General features: G+C 56.6%; 2 protein-coding genes across 8 annotated transcripts; both read left to right on the forward strand.

Moving 5' to 3' along the window:
* Positions 1–4707: 4707 nt before the first annotated feature.
* KLC2 (kinesin light chain 2) lies at positions 4708–14451 on the forward strand. 6 transcript variants are annotated; one of them, XM_072970357.1, is made up of 16 exons: positions 4708–4774; positions 5654–5892; positions 8359–8589; positions 8703–8772; positions 9404–9626; positions 10261–10348; positions 10465–10566; positions 10664–10837; positions 10927–11026; positions 11673–11722; positions 11833–11900; positions 12331–12439; positions 12548–12706; positions 12783–12907; positions 13100–13157; positions 13498–14451. In XM_072970357.1, exons 2-16 carry the CDS (start codon positions 5665–5667, stop codon positions 13579–13581), a joined length of 1869 nt encoding a protein of 622 aa, XP_072826458.1. In that variant the 5' UTR covers positions 4708–4774; positions 5654–5664; the 3' UTR covers positions 13582–14451. The 6 variants fall into 6 exon arrangements, with proteins under 6 accessions (XP_072826458.1, XP_072826456.1, XP_072826454.1 ...); XM_072970355.1 differs by having other exon boundaries at positions 4747–4922; positions 5617–5892; XM_072970353.1 differs by having other exon boundaries at positions 4747–4922.
* A 696-nt stretch (positions 14452–15147) lies between these two features.
* On the forward strand, positions 15148–22513 carry RAB1B (RAB1B, member RAS oncogene family). Of its 2 annotated transcripts, none has more exons than XM_006210655.4 (6): positions 15148–15295; positions 16979–17051; positions 17342–17437; positions 17551–17646; positions 20823–20954; positions 21048–22513. In XM_006210655.4, exons 1-6 carry the CDS (start codon positions 15282–15284, stop codon positions 21240–21242), a joined length of 606 nt encoding a protein of 201 aa, XP_006210717.1. In that variant the 5' UTR covers positions 15148–15281; the 3' UTR covers positions 21243–22513. The 2 variants fall into 2 exon arrangements, with proteins under 2 accessions (XP_006210717.1, XP_015100275.1); XM_015244789.3 differs by lacking the exon at positions 15148–15295 and adding an exon at positions 15670–16081.
* The last annotated feature ends 142 nt before the right edge of the window (positions 22514–22655 follow it).

A 22655-nucleotide genomic window follows, 5' to 3' on the forward strand; every position in this document is an offset into this window, starting at 1 on the left:
AGAAAGATCACTTTGCTACAACATGCTGGAAGAAATAAGACTTGAAGACCAGAAGAGTTCAAAGGGTGTTACAGTAACTTAGACAGGATGTGATGAAGACATAGGCTAAGGGTAGAAGAGGTGGAAGAAAGTGGAGACTTGAGTCCTTTTTAAGAGGCAGAATCAACAGGCGCAGGTAACTGGTTAGAAAACAGGATTGAAGGAGAGAGAGTTGAGGGTGGGGACTGGCCCCCCTTGGGTGAATGGGCAGATGGTGGAGCATCGCTGGAGGAGATCCGGGTGGAAGATGGTGGGTTTAGGGCAAAGGGGGGTGGTGTGCTCTTCAGAGGTAGGCGTCCAGCTGGAGTTGAATATGTAGGTCTGGATGGAGCTCAGGGCAGTTCTCTGGACTGGATGAGGAGCTGGGCATCCCTAACTATAGAAGAGCTGACCCCAGGGAGAGGGTGAGATCACTCCCAGCCAGGCTGAGCTTCCTCTTTCCAGACCATGTGCCGCACCTATTGCCAGCACCAAACATCTTAGCACCTGTTACATTCAGACTCACCTTTCTTTTTGCCTCCTCATTTGTTGCTCACTTTCATTCTGAATGCATTTTCTCTCCAATGACACCGTAAGCAGAGACTGCCCTATATTTCGTTTTTTTTCTTTGCTCTTCATTCACTAGCACCCGGTCTGTCAACTAGTAAGCTTGATGATGATGATAAATAACTACTAGTAAGAGTGTCTGCGATGTACAAGGTGTAATGTTAAGATCTTAAGTCTGCTATTTTGTTCCATTCTCTCGAGGACTCAATGAGGTAGGTATTAGGAACTTCATTTTACAGATGAAGAAATGGAGGAAGTAAGAGTGCATGCAGAAAGCTCCCCAGCTGCCAAATGGAGAAACATGGCTCTGAACTTGGCTGAGACTGTCCCTCAAAGCCCTTGTGCCTCCAGCTGAGCAGGACAGGGACCCCTCTGATCTGGCTGGGAGGCCACAAGGAAAGTAGGGTGCAGATTTACCATGTGGCTGCCAGGATAGAAACCAGGACTCTCAGGGGAGCTTGATTCTTGGCTCAATGGCAGAAAAACTGTCAACCAGAGGTGTCCACGGGAGACCAGGCCCCTCAGGAAGTGATGAGCTGCCCATCACGTGGGGGAGACATGGTCTTTAAGGAACCTCCAAACTTGAGCCCTTCGGGATGAATCCGCTGACCTTTCAAAGGGAATGATACGCTTGGCAAAAATGCACCCCCACCACTCCTTCAAAGAAAAGGAATGAAGCTAGCCAAAGGAAAAAGATTCACTTAAGAAAGCAGATTTCAGTGGGATGAGTGCATCCGGGGATCCAAGGAAAAGGGGTGGGAGCAGTGGGAGTGATTTTCAGGCAGAGAACAATATTCAAAGTAGCAAGAACAACTATCCCAGACATGGGTTTGGGGGGAGGGTGGGGGCAAGCTGATGAGCTCTGTGGAAGATGGCATAAGGAGCTGAATCACCATCGGGCATGGACTCCTTCCTCTCCTCCCCATTAACTGAGCACCCAGCGGCAGCCTGGCACCAGACCAGCAGTGGTGAGGGGAGCACAGAACAGAGCAGGGCGAAGTAACAGTCCCTTTCCTTGGGGAACGCACAGTATAATCCTCAGAGACAAGATAAAAAGCTGAGTGGCTGCAAAGATTGAACACATGCAAGGTTATGAACTGAAAGCAAGATAAGAGCCAGAGAACCCGGCAGGGAAGCCAGCCTTCCCTCCACCCGGCACGCAGGGAGGAGCAGGGCGAGATGCCTAAAGAGAACCACAAAGAAACCACGGCAGCCTGCAGAGATCTAGCAGAAAGGCTGGAGCAAAAACCCAGCAAAAGTCACAAAGGGAGACTGAAAAATGTTCTTTCCATTTACCCAGAAAAAGGTGATAAAAGGAATGTGCTCCTTTATTAGATGGAGAAAAAGTGCAAGAGGAGAAAGACTCAGGTGTGGGTGTGTTTGCACCTGGGTAGGTGTGGTACCTGGGTACATGGGCCTGTAAACCCACACACGTGGAGGTGTGCATGTGGCACAGGCATTCAGTGCCTCTGAGGCTGTGTGTTGAGGGTGTGTGGGACTGGGCTTCCTGTGGCTGTGAACAAGCAACTTGACCTCGGTTCTTGTGACCTCTACTCTGTGTGGTCAGTTTCCCCTTCCATGCTGGGACAAAATGGCCTGGACTGTAGATTAAAGAAGGACACAGTGGTCACATCATGCAGCTGCCTCCCCTCTTTGGGCCTCACTTTCCTTACCTTGAAAACAAAGACATTTAAGCAATGGCTTTCAACCCAGGGTGCACATCACAGGCACCACGGAAGTTTTAAAATAGTAAGAGAGGCCCAAGACCCGCCCTGGCACCACTGAATTCCAATCTCTAGCAGGAGGCCTTCTAACAAAGTTCCTTCTCAAGAGCTTGATTCCGAAACCCAGATTGTTAAGAATACTGGATTTCCAGACTCCATTTCCTCCCCATGAACTTGCCAGCGAGCTGGGAGTGCAGTGATGGTCTGATGGAGTCTCTGCACAGAGGCTGGCTTATCACATTGCAGCCAGTGTGACTCTGGGAGACAGGGCTGACGTGCAGGCTAGATGACAGACCCTGAATGCAAAAGACGCTAACCTTCAGGGCCCTGGAGGAAAACTGACCCAGCGAAACTGACAAGGATAAAAACAAGCTCTGCTCTGATGCAAACAACATAATCAATGGACACAAGAAATAGGTAACAGCAAGTGCTTCCAGGAAGGGGAGCTGCACGACTGAGGACCGCGGTCAGTGAGAGAGAACCACATTTCACCGTAACTTGCATATGCCTTGTGAATTTTGCATCATATGAATGTATAAACTACCTTTAAAAATCACTGGGAAAAAAATCACTGGCAGAAGCATAGGATCAGGGAATAGAACCTGGCTGGATATAACTGGGATGCATGCAATCTAGGGTTTTAGCTGACAAGCTTACCCTGTGCATATTCAGTGTGGTGGCTGTCAAAGTCAGCCTGACTTTCGGCTTCACGGTGGACAGGTGGTGTGCTTCTTAGGGGGGAAGACTGTCCCTCTGTGATCTGTGCCGTTCATTCCCTGCCTGAATTCCTGGGCCCTGGACTGAGCACCACATCCTGAGGCAGTGTCTGGACTGACGTGCTAAACCACACCCAGAAAAGAGGAATTGGGAGGGGGAAGGGTCAGGAAACCGCACAGGAGTGGGTGAAGGGACCAGGATTGCCAGCCCAGGTAGGGGGAACACTGGGTGGGTGGGGAGCGGCAGGGGACCATCACTGTCTCCAAATATCTTCATTGGCAAAAGGGAGTGGACTATCTTTCCTGGGGACACAGCTTCAGTTTGGTGTGGTTGAGCACTGCAGGCAGGTACTTTGGGGCTATCTAAGGAAAAACTTGCTAACATTTAGAGCCATCTCACAGCAGAATGAAGTGAGCTCTGTGTCACAGGACGTACTTGAGCTGAGGGGATGCTGGACCATCTCTCTGTCAGAGATGACACCGAGAGGATTCTCATATCCACCAGGACACTGAACCTGGTAGAGTCTGAGTCTGAACCCAGCCCGACTCATGAGGAATTCCCCAGATACTTGGGTACAAGTGCCAGGCAGGTTTTGTCTCTCAGGGTGGTTATCCTGCTGTTACCCACTAGGATGTTGACCTGGAAGCAGTGGAAGCAGGACCAGGGTAGCCAGCAACCCAGGGCTGCAGAGCACCAGATCAAAACCTGGGCCAGCAGGTGCACCCTTCTGCCTTCTTTAAAAACCAACATTTACTGAGTGCTGCTATGTGGCTGGCCAGGAGCTACTCTGAGGTGAACAAGATAGGCAGATCTTGGCCTGCATTCTGGGGAGGAGAAAGAAACTGACAAAGAAAATGTTAGAAGCAATAAATGCTACAGAGAGAATTGAATGGGTGCATGTGATGGGCTGGAGGGCTGCTCTACATAGGGGCTGGGAATCAAGGAAGTGCTCTCTGAGGGAGACATCTCATCTGAGCTCCAAATAACATCATCACCTTGTCTTGATCATCCGACCAAGAGTATACGTTGTGGTTCACCCACAGGGTCATGGGTCTGTTTCAGCCTATGCCTGGTTGCCCTTTGGCCCCCTTTTCTCCCTTAAGGCCAGAAGCCTCCGTCCCTTCTCCCCAAGAAGCAGCCCTAAGATGCCACGAATCCCCTACATGAGGAGGACAGCTCCGAAATAGCTGGGTGGGGCATAACCAGTCTCTAGAGGCAAATGAATCTGGGGTCTGATCTGGGAGATTCGGACAACAGCAGTGCCCTCTTTATTCGGTCTTTGTAAGCATTAAATGAGTTAAAGCACTTCAGGCATCCAAGCGCCTGGCACATAGTAAACTCTCAGAAAGTAGCAACTATCTCAAAAAATGTCAGTAAATGTCAAATGTCCCGCTCTGGACTCCGAGGGGGCTGAGCCTTCTCCCCCGGCCTCAGTTAGTCCCGCTGTCCTTTCTGGCCGCGGTACAGAGTAAGTTCGGGTGCCCATCCTCCCTAGCGCGTCCACACCCCTGCGTCCTCGGGGAGGGTTACAGCGGAGGCAGCGGAGGCAGCGGAGGCCGCAGAAGCGTGGGAGGCAGCGGTAGAGAATCTACACCCTGGCGAGCCCACGCCCCGCCCTCGATGACCACGCCCACCACCTTGACCACGCCCCAGATCCTTCCCCCTTGCCTGGAGCAGGCCCAGCCGGCGTGCTCCTTTAAGGCAGCCAGCGGGCGGAGAAGTGTTTCGCCTCCTCCGACGCCGCCAAGGTAGTGGCTTCACCTTTAAGGCAGCGCAGGGACTGCTGGGAAGGCCGGCGGGATGGAGGCGGCGGGACCCGCTCACGGCTGCTGGTCTGGGTGAAGCGGGGCGGGATCCGGAGCCCAAGCGGGAGGCGGGCCCGAACAGGAGGCGCAGGTCCGCACAGGTCGATCAGGCGGGGAAGAGGGGGCTCTGGGTCGGCCTAGGGGTGGGGTCGTCGTGGGCGAGGCCTGGGGCAGGGCCAGGCCCACCCGCGGGGAAGGGGCGCGGTCTTGGGTGGCCGGGGGCGGGAGCTCGGCCTTTCAGGGTAGGGGTCCGCAGAGCGTCTTGCCAGCCTATGGGAGGGGCCGTTGTGGTCGCGGCCTTGGGAGGATGGAGAACCGGAGAACTCAGCTCCTTAGGGGGAGGGTCTTCCCAGAGTCGGCCTGCCCAGGAGGAGGGGCTCAGTGGTTCGGCCTGCCTGCTGGGGAGGGGTCTGCCCGAGGGGGCTGGGGCCAGATCTCCCAGAGAAATCAGAATCTCTGCACGAGAGTGAACCTCCTCCCCCACGATTCTCGTAGGACCCGTCCTCAGGCGCGCCCTGCTCTGACTAAAGGAGTCTCCGGGGAAGCCCCGAGACTGAGTCCCCTAAGCCGGCCTAAGCCGGTGGTCTGGGCCGAATCCGGGTCCAGCCTCGCCGGTAGCGCCGCATTGCGTCTCCCCGGCCGAGATGAGCCGGGCGCGCCCCCTGTAGGCCGAGCGCAGGCACGGTGGGGGCTGCTGACTGGGGGACCCGGGCACCCGGGGGACCCAGGCGTCCAGGGACCCTAAGTGTTTACCTAATCCGGGGCAGACGGCGGCTTGGCCCCAGGCCCGGCACCCCCCTGCCCGTCCTCTCGCCTTCACAGGCGGCACGGCCATGGCCACGATGGTGCTTCCTCGGGAGGAGAAGCTGAGCCAGGATGAGATCGTGCTGGGCACCAAGGCCGTCATCCAAGGACTGGAGACCCTGCGCGGGGAGCACCGTGCCCTTCTTGCTCCCCTGGTCGCTCATGAAGCTGGTGAGGCAGAGCCCGGCTCACAGGAGCGCTGTGTCCTTCTGCGCCGCTCCCTGGAGGCAATTGAGCTGGGTCTGGGGGAGGCCCAGGTAGGCGGATCTGGGGTGCTAAGGTGGGAGGTCATGGAAGGGATGGAGCCTTTCAGAGGAATCCTGGCAATGTAGTAACAGAATCTGAACAGGGAAGCACCTGTGCCCTGGAGCCCCATGGTAGGATCCTAGTAAATATATGTTGAAAAAATGGATGGGCTTTGGAGATGCAGCCTGCCTGGCCCCAGGAGAGCCTGATCATCCTTTAGCCCCCAGGCGGAACCTGTCCCTGGCTTCTCTACTAGGTACCAAAGACTGAAGGCCTAGAAGAACAAAAAATCCTTAGGAAACACCCTACCCCCATTCATTCTTTTATTCATTTGTTAACAGAAAACAATCAGGTGCCTACTATGTGCTAGGCAATATGTCCGGTGCAGGGATACAGGTCCAACAAGGCAGACTGTGTGCGTGGGGGAGCTCGAGAGTCCCCTCCAGACAAGAGCCCTGCCCTAGTCCAGCAGGAAGAGAGTCAGAAACACACATACATTTGTTCAATATTATGATAAGTTCTCCAAAGAAAAGAGCAAGATCTTGTGACAGCTTAGAGTAGGAGGTCTTATCTATTGGTCAGGCAAGACTTCTGAGGAAATGGCATTTAAATTAAGACCTGAGCATCATGCCAGAAAAAGGAGGCAAGTGAGAGGCTGCATGTGCAAAGGTCCTGAGGTAGAAAAGATCTTGTTAAAAAAAAGAAAAGATCTTGTTGTGGTGGGAGAATTGTGAGAAGACCTGACTGGAGCTTCCTGGGGTAAGAGAGAGGGACAGAAGAGGCCTGTGAAGAAGGCAGAAACCAGACTATGCTGTGCCTTCTTAATTTGGGTTTTATTCTCAGGAAATCAGGAAGCCTTTGGCAGGTTTAAGGGACACAGTCTGACTTAGATTTTCAAAACTCTCTGGCTGAGGTGTGGAGAATGAACCATTGTGGGTCAGGGTGGAAGCAGGTAGCAGGTAGTTAGGAAGCCACTGTTGGAATTCGAATGAGAAATGGCTTAGAGTAAAGGGGTGGCCATGAGGGTGGTGAAGAGGGTCCCAGTTCTGGACATTACGGAGGCAGATCCAGCAGGGCCTGGGGGTAGAATAAGGGAGAGAGAGGAGGGCAGGGTAACTCCCAGGTTTGTGGTTTGAACAAATCAAGGGGAGGAGAGAGACTGGATGGATCAGGAGTTCTGTTTCAGCCTCTTAAGGTGGGACTGCCAAGATGGAGGTGGAGATGTCCAGGAGGCACTGAGGTGGACATGGAGTTAGGCTCTCGGGGAAAGAGGCCTGGCTTACTCAGATCTTGGCTGAGACACTGCCTGGCTCCGTGAATCCTGGGCAGGTGGTATCATCTTGGTTTCCTTGTCTTTAAAGTAAGGATTGTGCCATCTGTCATATATACTTCCAGGCTGTTGAGGGATTTTTTTTTTTTAAAGCTAGTAGTTGTGAAAACACCTGTTACTGAGGCCTTTGCTAATCAACTGGAAAGCACAGGGTCCCAGACTGCCTGGCCCCTTGAAAGGGCAATGTGCTGGTCATTCACTCCTCTGCCAGTTGACTCCCAGGTACAGAGATGAACACATGGGGGCCCCTCCCAGTGTGCAGGCACCAGCACAGATGGACAACAGGATGGTGTGGAGGGAGGAGGAGGTGCCCTGCTTTCCTGGGGCAGAGGGCATAAGAGGAAAGAGGCTTCACTGCAGCAATGACCCTGACCATGAAGGATGGTGAAAGGGCAGAGCCTGTACAAGGCCTCCAGGCAGGAAGAGCGTGGAAGCTCAGAAAAGTAGTTATGGAGCTTGGGGAGAGGGATAGAGGCTGAGGCTGAGATCTCTGGATCCCCTTACCTCTCTCTGTGGTTCCCCAGATAATCTGGGGGTTTGGGACACACCTCTTCCCTCTCTGAGAGCTGCAGAAGGGCAGCTCTGGGGCTGCCCTGGACCCTTGACAGAAGCCAGGGTGGGGCCTTTTGGTAGCCCTTTAGCCACAATCAGGATTCTTTAGGAAAGCGCTAGCCCTGGGCCAGGGGCAGTGGTGCAGTGGCTGTGGCTGCAGGGGCTTGAGTACAGCCCCTAGGAGAGATAGAAAGAGAACAGACAGCTCGGGGAAGGGGCAGCACCGCAACTAGTGCTAATCATGATCAGAATGATCGTCCATGCAGAAGACCAGCTGGAGGCCTAGGAAAGGGGATGGACTTTTTGTGAGTCTAGCAGAGCCAGCCTGGGAGCCCAGGGCTCCTGACTCCAGAAGGGAGGTGGAGATCACCAGGCCTCCTGGGTTCAGGTCTCAGACTATGTATGGTCTGTTTGGGGCCCTGGGGCACAACTCCCTTGATGAGAGGAGAACTTTGAGGCCCTCAGTCCTGCAGCTCCTCACAGGCAGAGCTGGGCCTGGCTCTTCACTGGGTGCGGGTGCCCCAGGAGGCCCAGGCTGCTGTGCAGGCTGCAGGGTGGACAGGGCCCTGACCTTCCGTCCGGCTGGCTGCCACAGGTGATCTTGGCACTGTCCAGCCACCTTGGGGCTGTAGAGTCGGAGAAGCAGAAGCTGCGGGCTCAGGTGCGGCGCCTGGTGCAGGAGAACCAGTGGCTGCGAGAGGAGCTGGCGGGGACACAGCAGAAGCTGCAGCGCAGCGAGCAGGCTGTGGCCCAGCTCGAGGAGGAGAAGCAGCACTTGCTGTTCATGAGCCAGATCCGCAAGCTGGATGAGGACACCTCCCCCAGCGTGAGCCCTGCTACTAGGCCACTGGGCAGGGGGGCCTGGGAGCAGGGAGGGGTGGCAGGGGGTGGATGCTGGGCTGCCTCCTTCCCTGATGCTCATCCTGTCTTCCTCCCCAGGAGGAGAAGGGGGATGTCCCCAAAGACTCTCTGGATGACCTCTTCCCCAATGAAGAGGAGCAGAACCCAGGTGTGGAAGAGTAGCTGGCTGGCTCTGGGGGCGGGGAAAGGAGGGCTGTGGAAGCTTCTGGTCCTTGGGACCCAGAGGGCACAAGAAACGGGGTCTGAGTGGCTGCCATGTTCTTTCCTGCCTTGTGTCTGATTATAACATCCCAGCATTAGAGCTTAAAAGGCAGCTTTTACACGTTGCCTCTCATCCCCTCAAGTTTTACGAGGAGCAGGCATCACAGCTCAGAGCTTTGGAGCAGCCCAACCTGGGTGTGAGCCCTGCTCTGCCACTGTTTGCTCTGTGACCTCTGGTAGAGTTTCTTTCCCTCTCTGAGTATACCATGAGGGTTAAAGGAGGATGTGTGTGCAGTGCTGAGTGTTGGACCAGCGCTAGCCTTACTGATCGTGTCAAGTGCATCTTGGAGCCTGCCTTCTGCAGCTGAGGAGGCTGAGGCTCGGAAGTTAGGCGACTTGCTCTGGGATGCACAGCTTTCTGGGGGGTGACAAGACCCACTCTACAGATGGGGAAACTAAGAGAGGGTTAGTGACTCGCCCAGAACCACTTGCCAGGTGGGTCAAAGGTACGGCTGGCATGTGCCAGCCCAGCTGAGGGGCCAGTTGGGACATCTGACACCTTGCCCTTGACTTTGCAGCTCCCAGCCCCGGAGGAGGAGATGTAGCTGCCCAGCATGGGGGCTATGAAATCCCGGCACGGCTCCGTACCCTGCACAACCTGGTGATCCAGTACGCCTCCCAGGGCCGCTATGAGGTGGCTGTGCCGCTCTGCAAGCAGGCTCTTGAGGACCTGGAGAAGACATCAGGCCATGACCACCCTGACGTGGCCACCATGCTGAACATCCTGGCGCTGGTCTATCGGTGAGGGCTCCTCTGGTTATGGTCATCCATGGGAGCTCTCTGCCCAAAGGCTCCAGCCCTGGGACACAAATCTTCAGTGACTATGGTGGGCCAGCCTTGGGCTCCACCAGCCAGTTGGGTGACAGCGGGAGGAGGATCTTATCCCCAGAGAGGGCTGAACCTACAGGGTGCCTGGGCTACAGATGTGAGTAAGCCTCGGTCTAGGGGACGAGAAAGGCTTGGATTAACCAGGGAGGGGGCGCCCATGAGGATGCTGGGCTTCTCCAGGCACCAGGGCTTAAGGAGGGCCTTTGGTGAAAGTTGAGTTTGCCCAGGACACGAGAGGGTTGGCAGAAAGAGCAGCATGAGCAAAGGCCCTGGTGAATAGAGGACAGGGGGCACTGGGCACCAGGTGGGGAGGGTGGGATCGGGGGAGTCTGGCCTGTACCCCAGCATGGCATGCCCTTCCTGCTCAAAGCCCCCCTCAGGCTCCTGGAGCACAGGGGCTGACCACATCTCCCCACAACTGGGTTCCACCCCAACACACTCACTTATCAGTAAATAGGGGAGGAGTGTGAACACAGGGATCTTGGGCCTCCAGGAGGCGGGCCTTGGGTAGGAGGAGAACCTTCATTTTGCTCCCACCTGCCCCCAGGGACCAGAACAAATACAAGGAGGCTGCCCACCTGCTCAATGATGCCCTGGCCATCCGAGAGAAGACACTGGGCAAGGACCACCCAGCTGTGAGTGAGGGTGGCTGGGAAGTGGGGGCTTCCCCTAACCCCTGCAGCTCCCAGGTCCCAGAGACACTGCCGAGCAGGGTCCTGGGTCACGGAGCCTCCATTCTCCCACCTCCTAGGTGGCTGCGACACTAAACAACCTGGCGGTCCTGTATGGCAAGCGGGGCAAGTACAAGGAGGCTGAGCCTCTGTGCAAGCGGGCCCTGGAGATCCGGGAGAAGGTGGGCACAGGCAGGGCTGTGCAGGCAGGTGAGCTGGGCAGGCAGGGGGACCTCAGCTGGCCCTGAGCCCAGCCACTGGCTTCTGCTCCTGTCCTAGGTTCTGGGCAAGTTCCATCCAGATGTGGCCAAGCAGCTGAGCAACCTGGCCCTGCTGTGCCAGAACCAGGGCAAAGCTGAGGAAGTGGAATATTACTACCGGCGGGCACTGGAGATCTACGCCACATGCCTTGGGCCTGACGACCCCAATGTGGCCAAGACCAAGAACAACCTGGTGTCCTGGGCTTGGGGGGAGGTGGAGGGAGGAAAGGAAAAGGCTCGACTCCTTGCCTCCTGCTCACCCCCTGGTCCCTGCCCCTCCAGGCCTCCTGCTACCTGAAGCAGGGCAAGTACCAGGATGCAGAGACCCTGTACAAGGAGATTCTCACCCGTGCTCACGAGAAGGAGTTTGGCTCTGTCAATGGTGAGCACAGCTGCCCTGTGCCCCAGCTCACCCAGCTTAGGCCCTGTCAGCCATCGGTATCCAGGGCAAATACCTCAGCCGGGCAGGCCTCATGCCTGGGGTCTAGCTGGCTGATCGGCCACCACTCCTGCGTGTGCGTGAGCACACACACCCAGTTGATGCAGCCTCTCAGGAGGCAGAACCCACGCAGTACCCTCCCTTTGCAGCCCCGTGCTCTTGGCCCAGAGCATCTTCCCTTTTCTCCACTGGGCAATTCATGCATTCCATGGGGGCCCAGCCCAGATGTCTCCCACTCTGGGAAGCCACCTTCTGGCCCCTAGTGGTCAGTCATTTCCTGCTCTGGAACTCCTCAACCTAGCCCATCATTCAGGCCAAGCATTATCTCAGGCTGTGGGGTCTGCAGTCCCCAACCTCCTGTCACAAGCCCCTCTAGAACAGGCCTGTGCCACCTTCATCTTTGTTGCAGAGGAGGGTCAGTGATGTTTTGGGTCTGTTTCTTGTTCATTCATTCACTCAGTGAAGCCCAACCCTGGTCCTCCTGGGGTTCCCTTCCCCATGACCTCCCCAGACCCCAGTCCTGTGTCCAGCCCAATCAGGAGAGGCCTACTCTAGTGGTGGCTGATGACAGCCCCCTTTCTCCCCGCAGGGGACAACAAGCCCATCTGGATGCACGCAGAGGAACGGGAGGAGAGCAAGGTAGCTCTGTGGGGCAGGGCTGGGGCGGGTGTCTGTGCAGGGAGGATGAGGCTAGGGAGGTGTAGAGGGGAGGGCCTCCCTCCACCTCCTCTGACCATTTTTTCCCCTAGGATAAGCGCCGGGACAGCACCCCCTATGGGGAATATGGCAGCTGGTACAAGGCCTGTAAAGTAGACAGGTGAGGACAGCAGGGCAGGGCCGACCATTGGTAGAGCAGAGAGCAGGAAGATAGCATCCTGGGTGGGGGCCCCAGTGAGGCTCCACCTCCATACTGCTCAGCCCCAAAACAGACACCTCCTCCCTGTCAGCTCGTCTTTCAAGGCCCAGGTCATAGGCTTCATGTCCCAAGAAGGCCTTTTGTACTGGGATAGCCTGGTTATCTTGCTCCTGGGTTTCCCAGCTTTTAGTTCTGGTGGCAACATCTCACTTAGGACCCTGGGATGATTCCCCAGGATAGGTGGATCCAGTTGGACCTAGCACAGGGCTCAACACACAAGATTTTGGTTGGCTGAATGGTTCCTCAGGGCCCAGTGTTGACTGGGTGTCAGGATGGTCCCTGGTTCTAGGGAACACACGGAGTTTGAGACTCTCCTGCTCCCCGTCCACAGCCCCACGGTCAACACCACCCTGCGCAGTTTGGGGGCCCTGTACCGGCGCCAGGGCAAGCTAGAAGCTGCACACACACTGGAGGACTGTGCCAGCCGCAGCCGCAAGCAGGTAGGGCTCAGGCACGAGGCGTGTGGGCAGGGACCTGCTGTGGCCCTGTGTGGTGTGTGTTTCAGTCAGGGTCCGCTGCTCCACCTGATGGACCCGGTCCTCCCTCAGGGCCTGGACCCTGCAAGCCAGACCAAGGTGGTGGAACTGCTGAAAGATGGCAGTGGTGGGCGGGGAGACCGCCGCAGCAGCCGAGACACACCTGGCGGTGCTGGAGCTAGGTCTGAGTCTGACCTCGAGGAGGCAGGGCCTGCAGCCGAGTGGAGTGGGGTGAGTCTAGGGGCTAGATTGGGCCAGGAGGCTGTGTAGCCGGTGTGGCGAAGAGATGAGCCTCTCCACCCCACAGGACGGCAGTGGTGCCTTGCGGCGCAGCGGCTCCTTTGGGAAGCTCCGAGATGCCCTGAGGCGCAGCAGTGAGATGCTGGTGAAGAAGCTGCAGGGCAGTGGCCCCCAGGAGCCCCCCAACCCCAGGTGAGCCCCCACCCAACAACCTGCCAACCCCAGCTGAGCTCCTGACCCAGGGTGAACTCCCTCCTCTGAAGCTCTACCGCCCATCAGATCTGTTCCCTTCCCATCAGCCTCCCTCCCCACCCCAACCTGACCCCTTCCCCTATCCTCCTCCAGTTCCACTGTGGGCAAATCCTGACTGTCCTTTTCCCTCAGGATGAAGCGAGCCAGTTCCCTCAACTTCCTCAACAAGAGTGTGGAAGAGCCAGTCCAGGTATGAGTGGGTGGTTGTCAGCACTGGGAAGCTTGAGGCCCAGGCCCCAGGGCCCAAGGTCTGCCTGTCCTGTGTACCTGCTGAGCTTCTCCTCAAGCATGTCTGTTCATCCAGCAACACTTCCTGTCTCTATCCCAGGCCTGGCTCTGGGCTGGACACTGGGGAGACAAATGAGGGAAGACCAGCTCCTGCCTGCCAGCAGCCAGTGCCAACATAGTAACTGCGGCGGTGGGTGGGCATGTCAGAGCCCCACGGACTCTGGCTAGTCAGGCCCCTTCAGGCCAGGGAAGCACAAAGTGGCAGCAGCACAAGGCTGAGCCACCTGCCCCTCTACCCACAGCCTGGAGGTACAGGCCTCTCTGATAGCCGCACCCTCAGCTCCAGCTCCATGGACCTCTCTCGACGAAGCTCCCTCGTGGGCTAATCCTGAAGGGCAGCCCGTCACCAGAGCCTCCACCGGGCACTGTCCCCACCCCAGCCCTGCGCATGGGCCTGCTGCTTGCCCCTCTTGTGTCTCCCAAGGACCCCTGTCTTTTCTGTTCAATCTCAGGGTAACCTCCTCCCTTGTCATCTCAGCCTGAGCGCTGGAGGCTGGGCCTGCCCGCTCCAGTTCTACCCCTTATTTATTCCTTCCAGCAGGGCCCCTCTTCCATAGGTTCAGGGCCAGCAGGAGGGGCTGGCCAGTGTCTCCCAGGTAGAGACTCAGTGGCCCGCCCTCCGCAGACCCGGGAGCCAAGAACACTAAGCACCTAAGGTCCCTTCAGCACTCCTGCCCTCCCCAGGCCGTTGCATCTGTATATAGAGAAATAAGTTATTGGCCGCACCCCTCCCCTCAGTCCTCGGTACTATCCGGGCCTCCCCTCACCCCGCCCTTCTCTAGTGGTACCGCCCAGGCCTTAATCACCCCCATTCCGCGCGGTGGTATCTCCCAGGCTCCACATTTCCCGGGGCGGCGCCTCCCCAAAGGGTTCCTCCCGGTCTCTGAGCGCCCTGCCCCGCCATCGCCCTGTGCCCCAGGACGGAGAGCCTGCCCCTTGCCCGTCCTCTCACCTCCGGGCCCTGCCCCACAGCCCGGCCTTATGCACTGCCCCTCCCACCAGGCACGGCCTGACCCCGCCCCGGGCACCGCCCTCAGAGCCGTCCTGCCACGTCTCTTCCCACGCCTGCAGCTACTTGCGAGGGGCAGTGAAGGCCCCCTGTAGCAGGAGGGGCTGCCCCAGTTAGGGGTGGGGGGCGAGGCGGCCGCTCTCTATTTTCAGATGTTGCTGTAGAAATAAAGACGGTTTGACTCTGAGCTGGGCTTGTTTTGGGACGGAGGCGGAAGGCTCCTAGCGTCTGTAGGTCTCTAGGTTGGGGTTGGGGTCAGGAGAGGCTGCGAGTGAGTGGGGGCGGTGTGTGTGTCTCTGTGTGTCTCGCTCATGTCTGGTCCCGCGCAGCTGAGCCCAGATGGGCTTCTCCCATCCTGGGATTGTTTGGGCGCCCAAAGGGTCAGGATGTTTTTTTCTAACAACCTCATCTCTGAGGTTCTAGAGACCGCAGGCTTTAGTTGAGCTTTGCTCCGTACCAAGCTGTCTGACCTTGAGCGAGTTACCGAGACTCGATCTTTTCGTCTATAAACCGTGGTTGACACCTTCCTGGGGTTGCGGCTGGGAGTTAGGAGCGCCAGCACACCAAGGACCCTGGATAAATAAACTTTTACTAATGCTCACAACTCCGGGAGCAGGGAGGGTTAGTATGAATGCCTCTGTCAGACAGACGTGAAGCGTGTCAACCCCAGCACTAAACTGAGCTTCCAAGTCCGGGACGCCGTCAGGCTCCGGAGCGCGGTCCTCAAGCCCAGGTATTTCTAGGGAGCGAACTACAAGCTCCAGAAGGCAATGCGCGGCGATGATGCGGCGTGGGCCCCGCAGCTCAGGCACTCGGGTGTACGCCTGCGCAGTGGTGGGTGAACCGGACAATGCAAGGAGACTACAAGTTCCGAGAAGCAACGCGACGAAGCCCCAGTCGGCGGTGTTTGCGTCTGCGCGTGGCGGGCGTGGCCTCTGGGGCGGAGCTGCCACCATCTTGGAACGGGAGGCGGAGCAGAGCCGACTGGGAGCAACCGAGCGGGCCGCCGCCGCCGCCATGAACCCCGAATAGTGAGTGAGCCCCGCCCGCGCCGTCCGGCGCAGCCTCGATCCCGAGTACGGGGCTGTACGCTTACCGGGGTTGTCTGGCTCGGGTCAGGACTGCGCGGCGCCCCCACATCCGGGTCCCTCTTCCGCTGACCTCCCCCCCCTCACATCCGGGTCCTGCCCCTCCTCCGAGGGCCCCAGGACCCCGGCTCGACACCCCGAGTTCTCGCAGCCGGGTCCGGAGACTGCGACCCTGAGGGGCACAACTTGGAGTCCGAGGCACCGGCACTACCAGGCCTTATCGGTCAGGTGACCCCGCAGCTCCGGTATTTCCAGGCCTCAGTTTCCCCACCTGCTGCCTGAGAGTGGCGGTCTTAGTGTTGACGACGGTCCCGGCATTTTGGAACCTGTCACTGGTTTCTGGTCTCGGTCTAGACTCGGGCCCTTTAGGTCGGGCCTTAAATTCTGTTTTCCTCTTCTCCCGGAATCCGGTTCCTCTGGGCTAGCCCAGGGGCTGGTCAGACGCGGGAGGCCCCAGGGGCTGCTCTGGATAGCTCTCCCGCAGCCCCTCCTCTCCCAGGCTGCTGCTTTGCCCCTTGCCTGAGTCAAATTGCCCTGCCACTCCCGGCGGCCAGTCCCTTCCCGCCCTCCCCTCACCTTTGCGCAGGCCCCCAGCGCCACGGTCACACCTCTTCCCTTCGCCGTCACGCTGCCGATGAAGTTTAGATGAATGTGGCCATTGCTTCCTACCTTCCAGTGGGATTGTTTGTTTCTCAAACTCTCCTCACTTCTTGGTCACTCCCCCTACGGGTAGGTGGCCCAGATCTCTGCCCCGACTTCTCCTTGCCAGTTTTCCCTAAGTGTCAGTTATCTTCTTCCTCTTCTGCAACTTCCTTTTTCTTCTCCAGATCCAGACCTCAGGTTTCCTTGGGGAAGGGTGAAGCTCTGAACTGGATTGTAAGGGGGAACAGAGAAGGAAACCAACAGGCTCTCACAGAGACTTTATAAAGTCTGAACCTGGTGTCCAGTATTAAAGTTAACAACTTACACAGATTAGGGCAAGTTGCTTCCCTTCTTTGGCCTCTGGTTTCATCCTTAGTTGGAAATAACAGTTCATTGGACTTTTGGGAACCTTAAGTGAAGTGATGCATTTGAAGTACTTAGTACAGGGCCAGGCACAAGGAGGAAATCAATACATGTTAACTGCTGTTATCATTGCCACTGGTTCATCAGCTCTTCTTAGAGGCTTCATACCAGGCTTTTCACATAGATACTGAAGTTCTAGGCTGGGCCCTGGCTTCCACTTCTGAGGTCTCTCCTGCCAAGCCAGGTATGGCACAGGGCAGTGTAGGAGGGTTTCTCTCTAGCCCCTACTGGACCCGAACCATGGAGTCTATCAGGAGGCAGGGTAAGATGCCCAGCTCCGTCACCTAACCAATTCTGTACCTTTGCAAGTCATGTTCCTCTCTGTGCCTCAGTTTCTTTGTCTGTAAAGTGGGAATTCAGACTCACCACTTTGGGCCAGCTGTGTTATGGAGAGTGATCAGCCCTCCCCATCCTAAGACTTGTGGGAGGGTCTTACAAGTGTCTTAATACTCTAATCTGAGGCACAGCTCATGGTGTGGGAGAATGCTGTAGTTGTGACTCCAGGATGATGGCAGGTGGGCTCCCTGCCTGCCTTCATACCTTCCCATCCTTTCTCTCCAGTGACTACCTGTTTAAGCTGCTTTTGATTGGTGACTCGGGCGTGGGCAAGTCATGCCTGCTCTTGCGGTTTGCTGTGAGTAAGAAGCTTCCCATACCATCCATCTGGGGTCCTGGCTGGTGGCTGGAGGGAGAGGGGGCAACCCAGAGCACAGTGGTTGCAAGACCTGGGAGGCCAAGGATGAAGTTGCCCGAGCTGCCAGCAACATGTCTAACTGAACAAGGGCACAGGGCTGGCAAGTTGGGGTGCTGAGAACTGGGTCTCAGCAGTTAGGAGCTCATCTGAGGCAAGGAACTGAAGGGAGTTTTCCATATGGGCCTCAGACCTGTTCACTCAGGCCATTTCACTGGCCCCTGATCTTCCAGGATGACACGTACACAGAAAGCTACATCAGTACCATCGGCGTGGACTTCAAGATCCGGACCATTGAGCTGGATGGCAAAACCATCAAACTTCAGATCGTGAGTGTTCCTCCTCCCGAAGTCCCTGGTGCAGAGGCATCTGCCTTGGGAGGGAAGGGGCTCTGGGCATGGAGCCCAGGGCTGACCTGCTTCTCTCTCTTGCTGTCTTGTAGTGGGACACAGCTGGTCAGGAACGGTTCCGAACCATAACTTCCAGCTACTACCGGGGGGCTCACGGCATCATCGTGGTGTATGACGTCACTGACCAGGTACTCCTGGGCTCACCATCCCCAGCTTTGCCTCCTCAGCCTCATGGTATTTGGCTTTTGCTCCTTTGTTAACATTCCCGTCCTCTTTTCCTGATACTGTCTGGAAAGGAGACTGTTCTCAGACTCATATCGTAAGGAGAGAACTAGCTATAAAAATGGAAGCTCTGCAGGCCCTGATGTGGGTCCTTAGCAGAACCAGGCCTCACACCTCCTTGTCAGATTTGGCACCTTATTCTCGACCTTCCAGGCACCTGTGTTTTGTGGGAGTTTAGTCAGCTGATCGATTGTTGGGCTGGGCCCATAGCCTCCTATGTAAAGACACTGTGGAGAAACAATTGGAGGGCCTTACCTAAGAAAGTGAGGGAGTCCAGTGCTCTGGGCCCAGTGTGAGCAGAGTTCTGGGAGCCCTGTGTCTGCTCTGGAGGCATTAGTCTTCTGTCATTGGCAGCAGTGGTGATGTCAACAGCCAGAAACAGTCCTGACATGCCGTGTAGTTCACGTGTTCTGCCACAGCCTTTTGATGCTCATAACACTCTAAAGAGGTCTACTTTATATTCCCATTTTACAGATGAAGAATTGGGTCAGAGGGGTGAGCTTACTGAGGCCCTGCAGTTAGTTAAGTGACAGAGACAGAAAGCCGAGGTCTACTGATTCTGTCTGCTATGTTCTTTTTAAACCTTGTTGCTTAATGGGGCCCAGGCCCTGGGGACGTGGCGATGCTTGTGTCATGCTCAGGCCAGGAGGAGTCCCCTCTCTGAGGGGCAGCTGGGCTCTTCGGCTCACCAGTGACGGGTGATGCCTCCTGGACAGCAAGCTGTGGGTGAACTGTGCTCCACTCAGACAGAGGTCATCAAGGACCTCTAACTGCCAGATCCCGTGACCTCATCCCAGTTGTTGCATGAGTGATCTCTCGTGGCTTTTAACTCCGTTCTCTTCACTCTCCTTGAAAAAGTTACTATCTCTAGCTGTCCCACCTCCACCTGCTGCATTAGATTCTCTTTTCAGTGGCTTTTTACTGGTTCGTCGTGTACTGCCCCCTGACCCCTACAGCCCCATATTTTGTTCTTTCTTATTGCTCCCAGCCTCCTCCTGACTCCCTGGCCACTTTGTGGTTTAGCTTTTGTTTTGTGTTTTGTGATTTCTGTGTCTAAACAGTTATCACCATGGGTCTCCTCTGTGTACTACATTCTTTTGGCACTTTATGTCTGTGTTAATTCTCATCTTCACAGTATTACCCAGTGAACTAAGTGGAGGGGTCACCATTTTCCAGATGAGGAAACATGCTTGGAGATGTGTTTAGTTACTTGCCTGTGATTTCACAGCCAGGAAAGGCAAAGCCAGTGTTTGCACCCAGAGTTCTTTACTTCCCAGTGTACCCATTCCTGCCCCTAGATAGCCTCTAGGCCATCTGCAGGCTCCAGACCATCTGCAGACCCAGCATGTCCGGTGTTGATCTCACCATCTCTTCCTGAACTAGCTCCTACATCCTCATCTTTGTTAACAGCATCCCTGTCAGCCTGCCTAGAAAACTTCCCTCCCCCATCCTATCAGTCCTGGGGCCCCTCTGTTCTCCCTACATCAGCTCTCTCAGATCCATCCCCTCGTAATAATAGCAGTGATGAGAATAATAGCAGCTTTTGCTAATTAAGTACTTGTTATGAGACAGGCCTGCATTCATTATCTCATGCTCACAACAGCCCCCTGGGGAGGTACTGTTTTATAGAAGTGAGGAAACTGAGGTCCAGAGAGGTCAGGTGACCCATCTAAGGTCATACAGTAAATGGTAGAAGCAGGGCTTCACCCTGGGTGGTCTGACTCTCAATCCTGTGCCCTTCCCTACCTTGTTCTCTGGTTCAGGGCACATCTTCTCTTCCCTGGATTATTCCACCCACCTCCCAATTGGTCTCCATCTTGCTGGTCTGATCTGGCCTCTGCACTCCTGCCAGGACTATCTTTCCAGAACACAGGTGTGCTCCTGCTGCTCCCTTCCTAAGAAAACCTCCACTGGCTCCTGGTTGTCTAAGATTTAGCCAGGCTGAGCACCTCCATGCTGGGGCCTGCCTCCTCTCCCTCTCCTTCCTTACTCAGGGCCTGCATCCCAGCAACATTGAGCTTCTCCTCCTCCCCAGAGACACCACACCCCTCCCTTTCTGTGACCTGGTGTATGTCAGTTCCTCCTCTTGCACCTTTCCCCGTCCCTCCACTTGTACCCACACAAGGGTGGTTCATCCCCGTAGGTATAGGTCATCTGTATCCTCCCAGGCAGAGATGGTCTCGGAGCTCCACCAGCTCCTGCCATCTATCCCTGAGCCCTGATCACCCTGTCTGGCCATTGTGTGTATCCTAGTTTGGTCCTCCACTGTCCACTTGAGTGCTTTAGGGCAGGGCCCAGGCATGATTCCATTATTTGTCCCCAGTGCCCAGCACAGGGCCAGCCTGGGACATGGCAGGAGGTATATGTTTGAACCCAGTGTGATATCACCAGACCTCGGGTTCCTAAGAAGGGAAAGTGTCTCTAGCTTGAATGTGTTCCTAAAAGTTCTGTCCTTTGTCTCTGTGCCAAGGGATGGGGGGTGGGGAGTGGCAGGCTGCCGAGAGAGCCAGGCTGAGTGAGGAGGCTGTTGGTGCCAGAAGTAGGACGAATGTTAGCCCCTGTTCCCAAGATACCAGTCTCTCACACAGGCCAGGTTCTCCTCTGTGAGGACCCTCCACCGATCACGGGGCTCCAAGAGTTCAAACCTTAAAGGGACTTCAGGGCCACTGTGGGAACTTTGCCATTCTTGCTAAACTGTTAACCCTCTGTTTCTGTCTTCTCTCTAGCTTGTCTCTCTCTTCTGATGCCATTTGCTCCCTTTGTGTGGTTAGGCCTTTTCTGTGTCTTAGGGAGAGATGAGCAGCTGCAGGAAGCAGAGCTGGCTGGTCCTTGGCCTAGGCTGTTTAGTGTTGGGGCTGTGGGCAGACAGCCGGGGCTCCACGGGACCTGGCTTTTGGGGTCTCAGACAGGAAGGCAGGGAGGCACGCTAAGCCTGGAGGCGCTTCCTCTGGCTTCCTGAGGCCCGGGCTCCTGCCTCTCTCAGGAGTCCAGGACATTTCCCCTCCCATCAAAGCCCCTGTTCTCCAGGCCTAGGGTGGGGTGGGAGTTGGGAGCAAAATAACTTTTGACCTGGTTGCTCTAGGAATCCTATGCCAACGTAAAGCAGTGGCTACAGGAGATCGACCGCTATGCCAGCGAGAATGTCAATAAGCTCCTGGTGGGCAACAAGAGCGACCTCACCACCAAGAAGGTGGTGGATAACACCACGGCCAAGGTGAGCAGGCCCCAGTCAGGCTGCCCTGGGTGCGCTGGGGCCTGCTGCCTCTCAACCCCTCTCCCCTCCTCTTCTCTCCTCTCCCCTTGTTAGGAGTTTGCAGATTCCCTGGGCATCCCCTTCCTGGAGACGAGTGCCAAGAATGCTACCAATGTCGAGCAGGCGTTCATGACCATGGCTGCTGAGATCAAAAAGCGGATGGGGCCTGGGGCAGCCTCGGGGGGTGAGCGGCCCAACCTCAAGATTGACAGCACCCCCGTGAAGCAGGCTGGTGGCGGCTGTTGCTAGGAGGGGCTTGTGGGGTGGGACAGGAGGGGGCACCTTCTCCAGATGATGCCCCTGGAGAGGGGGGCAAGAGGTGCCTCCCTATGCTGGGGCATTTGAATCTGTGGCTTTGGGGTGTCCTGGGCTTCCCATCTCCCTCTGGCCCATCTGCCTGCCACCCTAAGCTCTGGTTCTGTCAGGACCCCCAAGGGAGGACACCCAGGACCTGCGGCTGGGGTAGGGGTGTGGGCTTGCTCTGCTGCTGCCTCTAGGTGACTTTAAACAATACCCCACCACACACCTTTCTTTGGGATGAGGGCTCCTCTGTCTCCCTCCCCTGTCCCCCATGTATGCTGCAGTGGATTTCTCTCCTTACCCTCTCCCTTCTCTTCCCTGCACACCCCTTCCCCAAGAGCCATGGGCCTCCCTGGCCTCTACTGCCCCTGGCTGCAGTCAGTGCATGGGGCCAGGAATGGGACCAGGGCATCCAGGGCCTGGGATCCAGGGCCCTGGGCTGGACCTCAGGACGGGCGTGGGGCCACAGGGGCCCAGCAGCCCACTTCCTCTCCTCCCTGCCTCCTTCCCACCCTTCCCACACTCACCCCTCTAGCCGTCCAGCTGCGGTGGGGTCCGAGCACATCTAGGGCAGGTGGGTGGGCAGCCGTGCTGGGCCTGTGTCTTGAGCCCAGAGGAAGCCTGCTCCTGCCACCCCCTGCCCTGCCAGAGCCAGGCCCATGTGCTGCCTGCCCACCATGCCCCTTTGTCCCCAAGGCAGGCGGAGGCGGAAGGCCCACCGTGCCAGAGGCTGGGCATCAGCCTTAACCCTCACTCTGCCGGCACCTCTTCCCTGTCCCTGAGGCAGCACATCTGACTTATTCTCCCCCTTCCGTCCCTTGGAGCCTGTGAGGGCAGATCCTCATTGCCTGTCGCTACTTCTCTGGGAATGCGGGTGCATCCCAGGGTTGGGGGGGGCCTCTCCACTTACCCCCTCCCACCTGGGATCCTAGCCCCCTGCCCTCTGACACAGCTTCTTCCTGCAGAAAAACAAACCTCTGGTCTCTACCTGAGAAGCCATGTACCTGTGCTGTCTCTTGCCTGTCCCACCCGTGCCCTGCCCTCCAGCTTGTATTTAAGTCCCTGGGCTGCCCCTTGGGGTGCCCCCCCAACCCCAGGATCCCCTCTGGTGTCGTGTCAGGCATTTTGCAAGGAAAAGCCACTTGGGGAGAGATGGAAAGGACAAAAAAATAAATAAATTTCCACTGGCCCTCGGGTGAGCCGAGGGTTTTTGCAAGGAAGTTGTGGTGGTTGAGTGTGGTCTGTGGTGGGAGCCGCCTTGAGAGGAGTGGAGGGCTGGAGCCTTGGACTGGGTGGGCTACACAGGGGTCCTGGCTTGGGCTGTGTCCTAAGGTTGCTGTTGGAAATCCTTGACCCATTTCC

The sequence above is a fragment of the Vicugna pacos genome, chromosome 10, assembly GCF_048564905.1.
Source record: "Vicugna pacos chromosome 10, VicPac4, whole genome shotgun sequence".
Lineage (NCBI taxonomy): Eukaryota > Metazoa > Chordata > Mammalia > Artiodactyla > Camelidae > Vicugna > Vicugna pacos.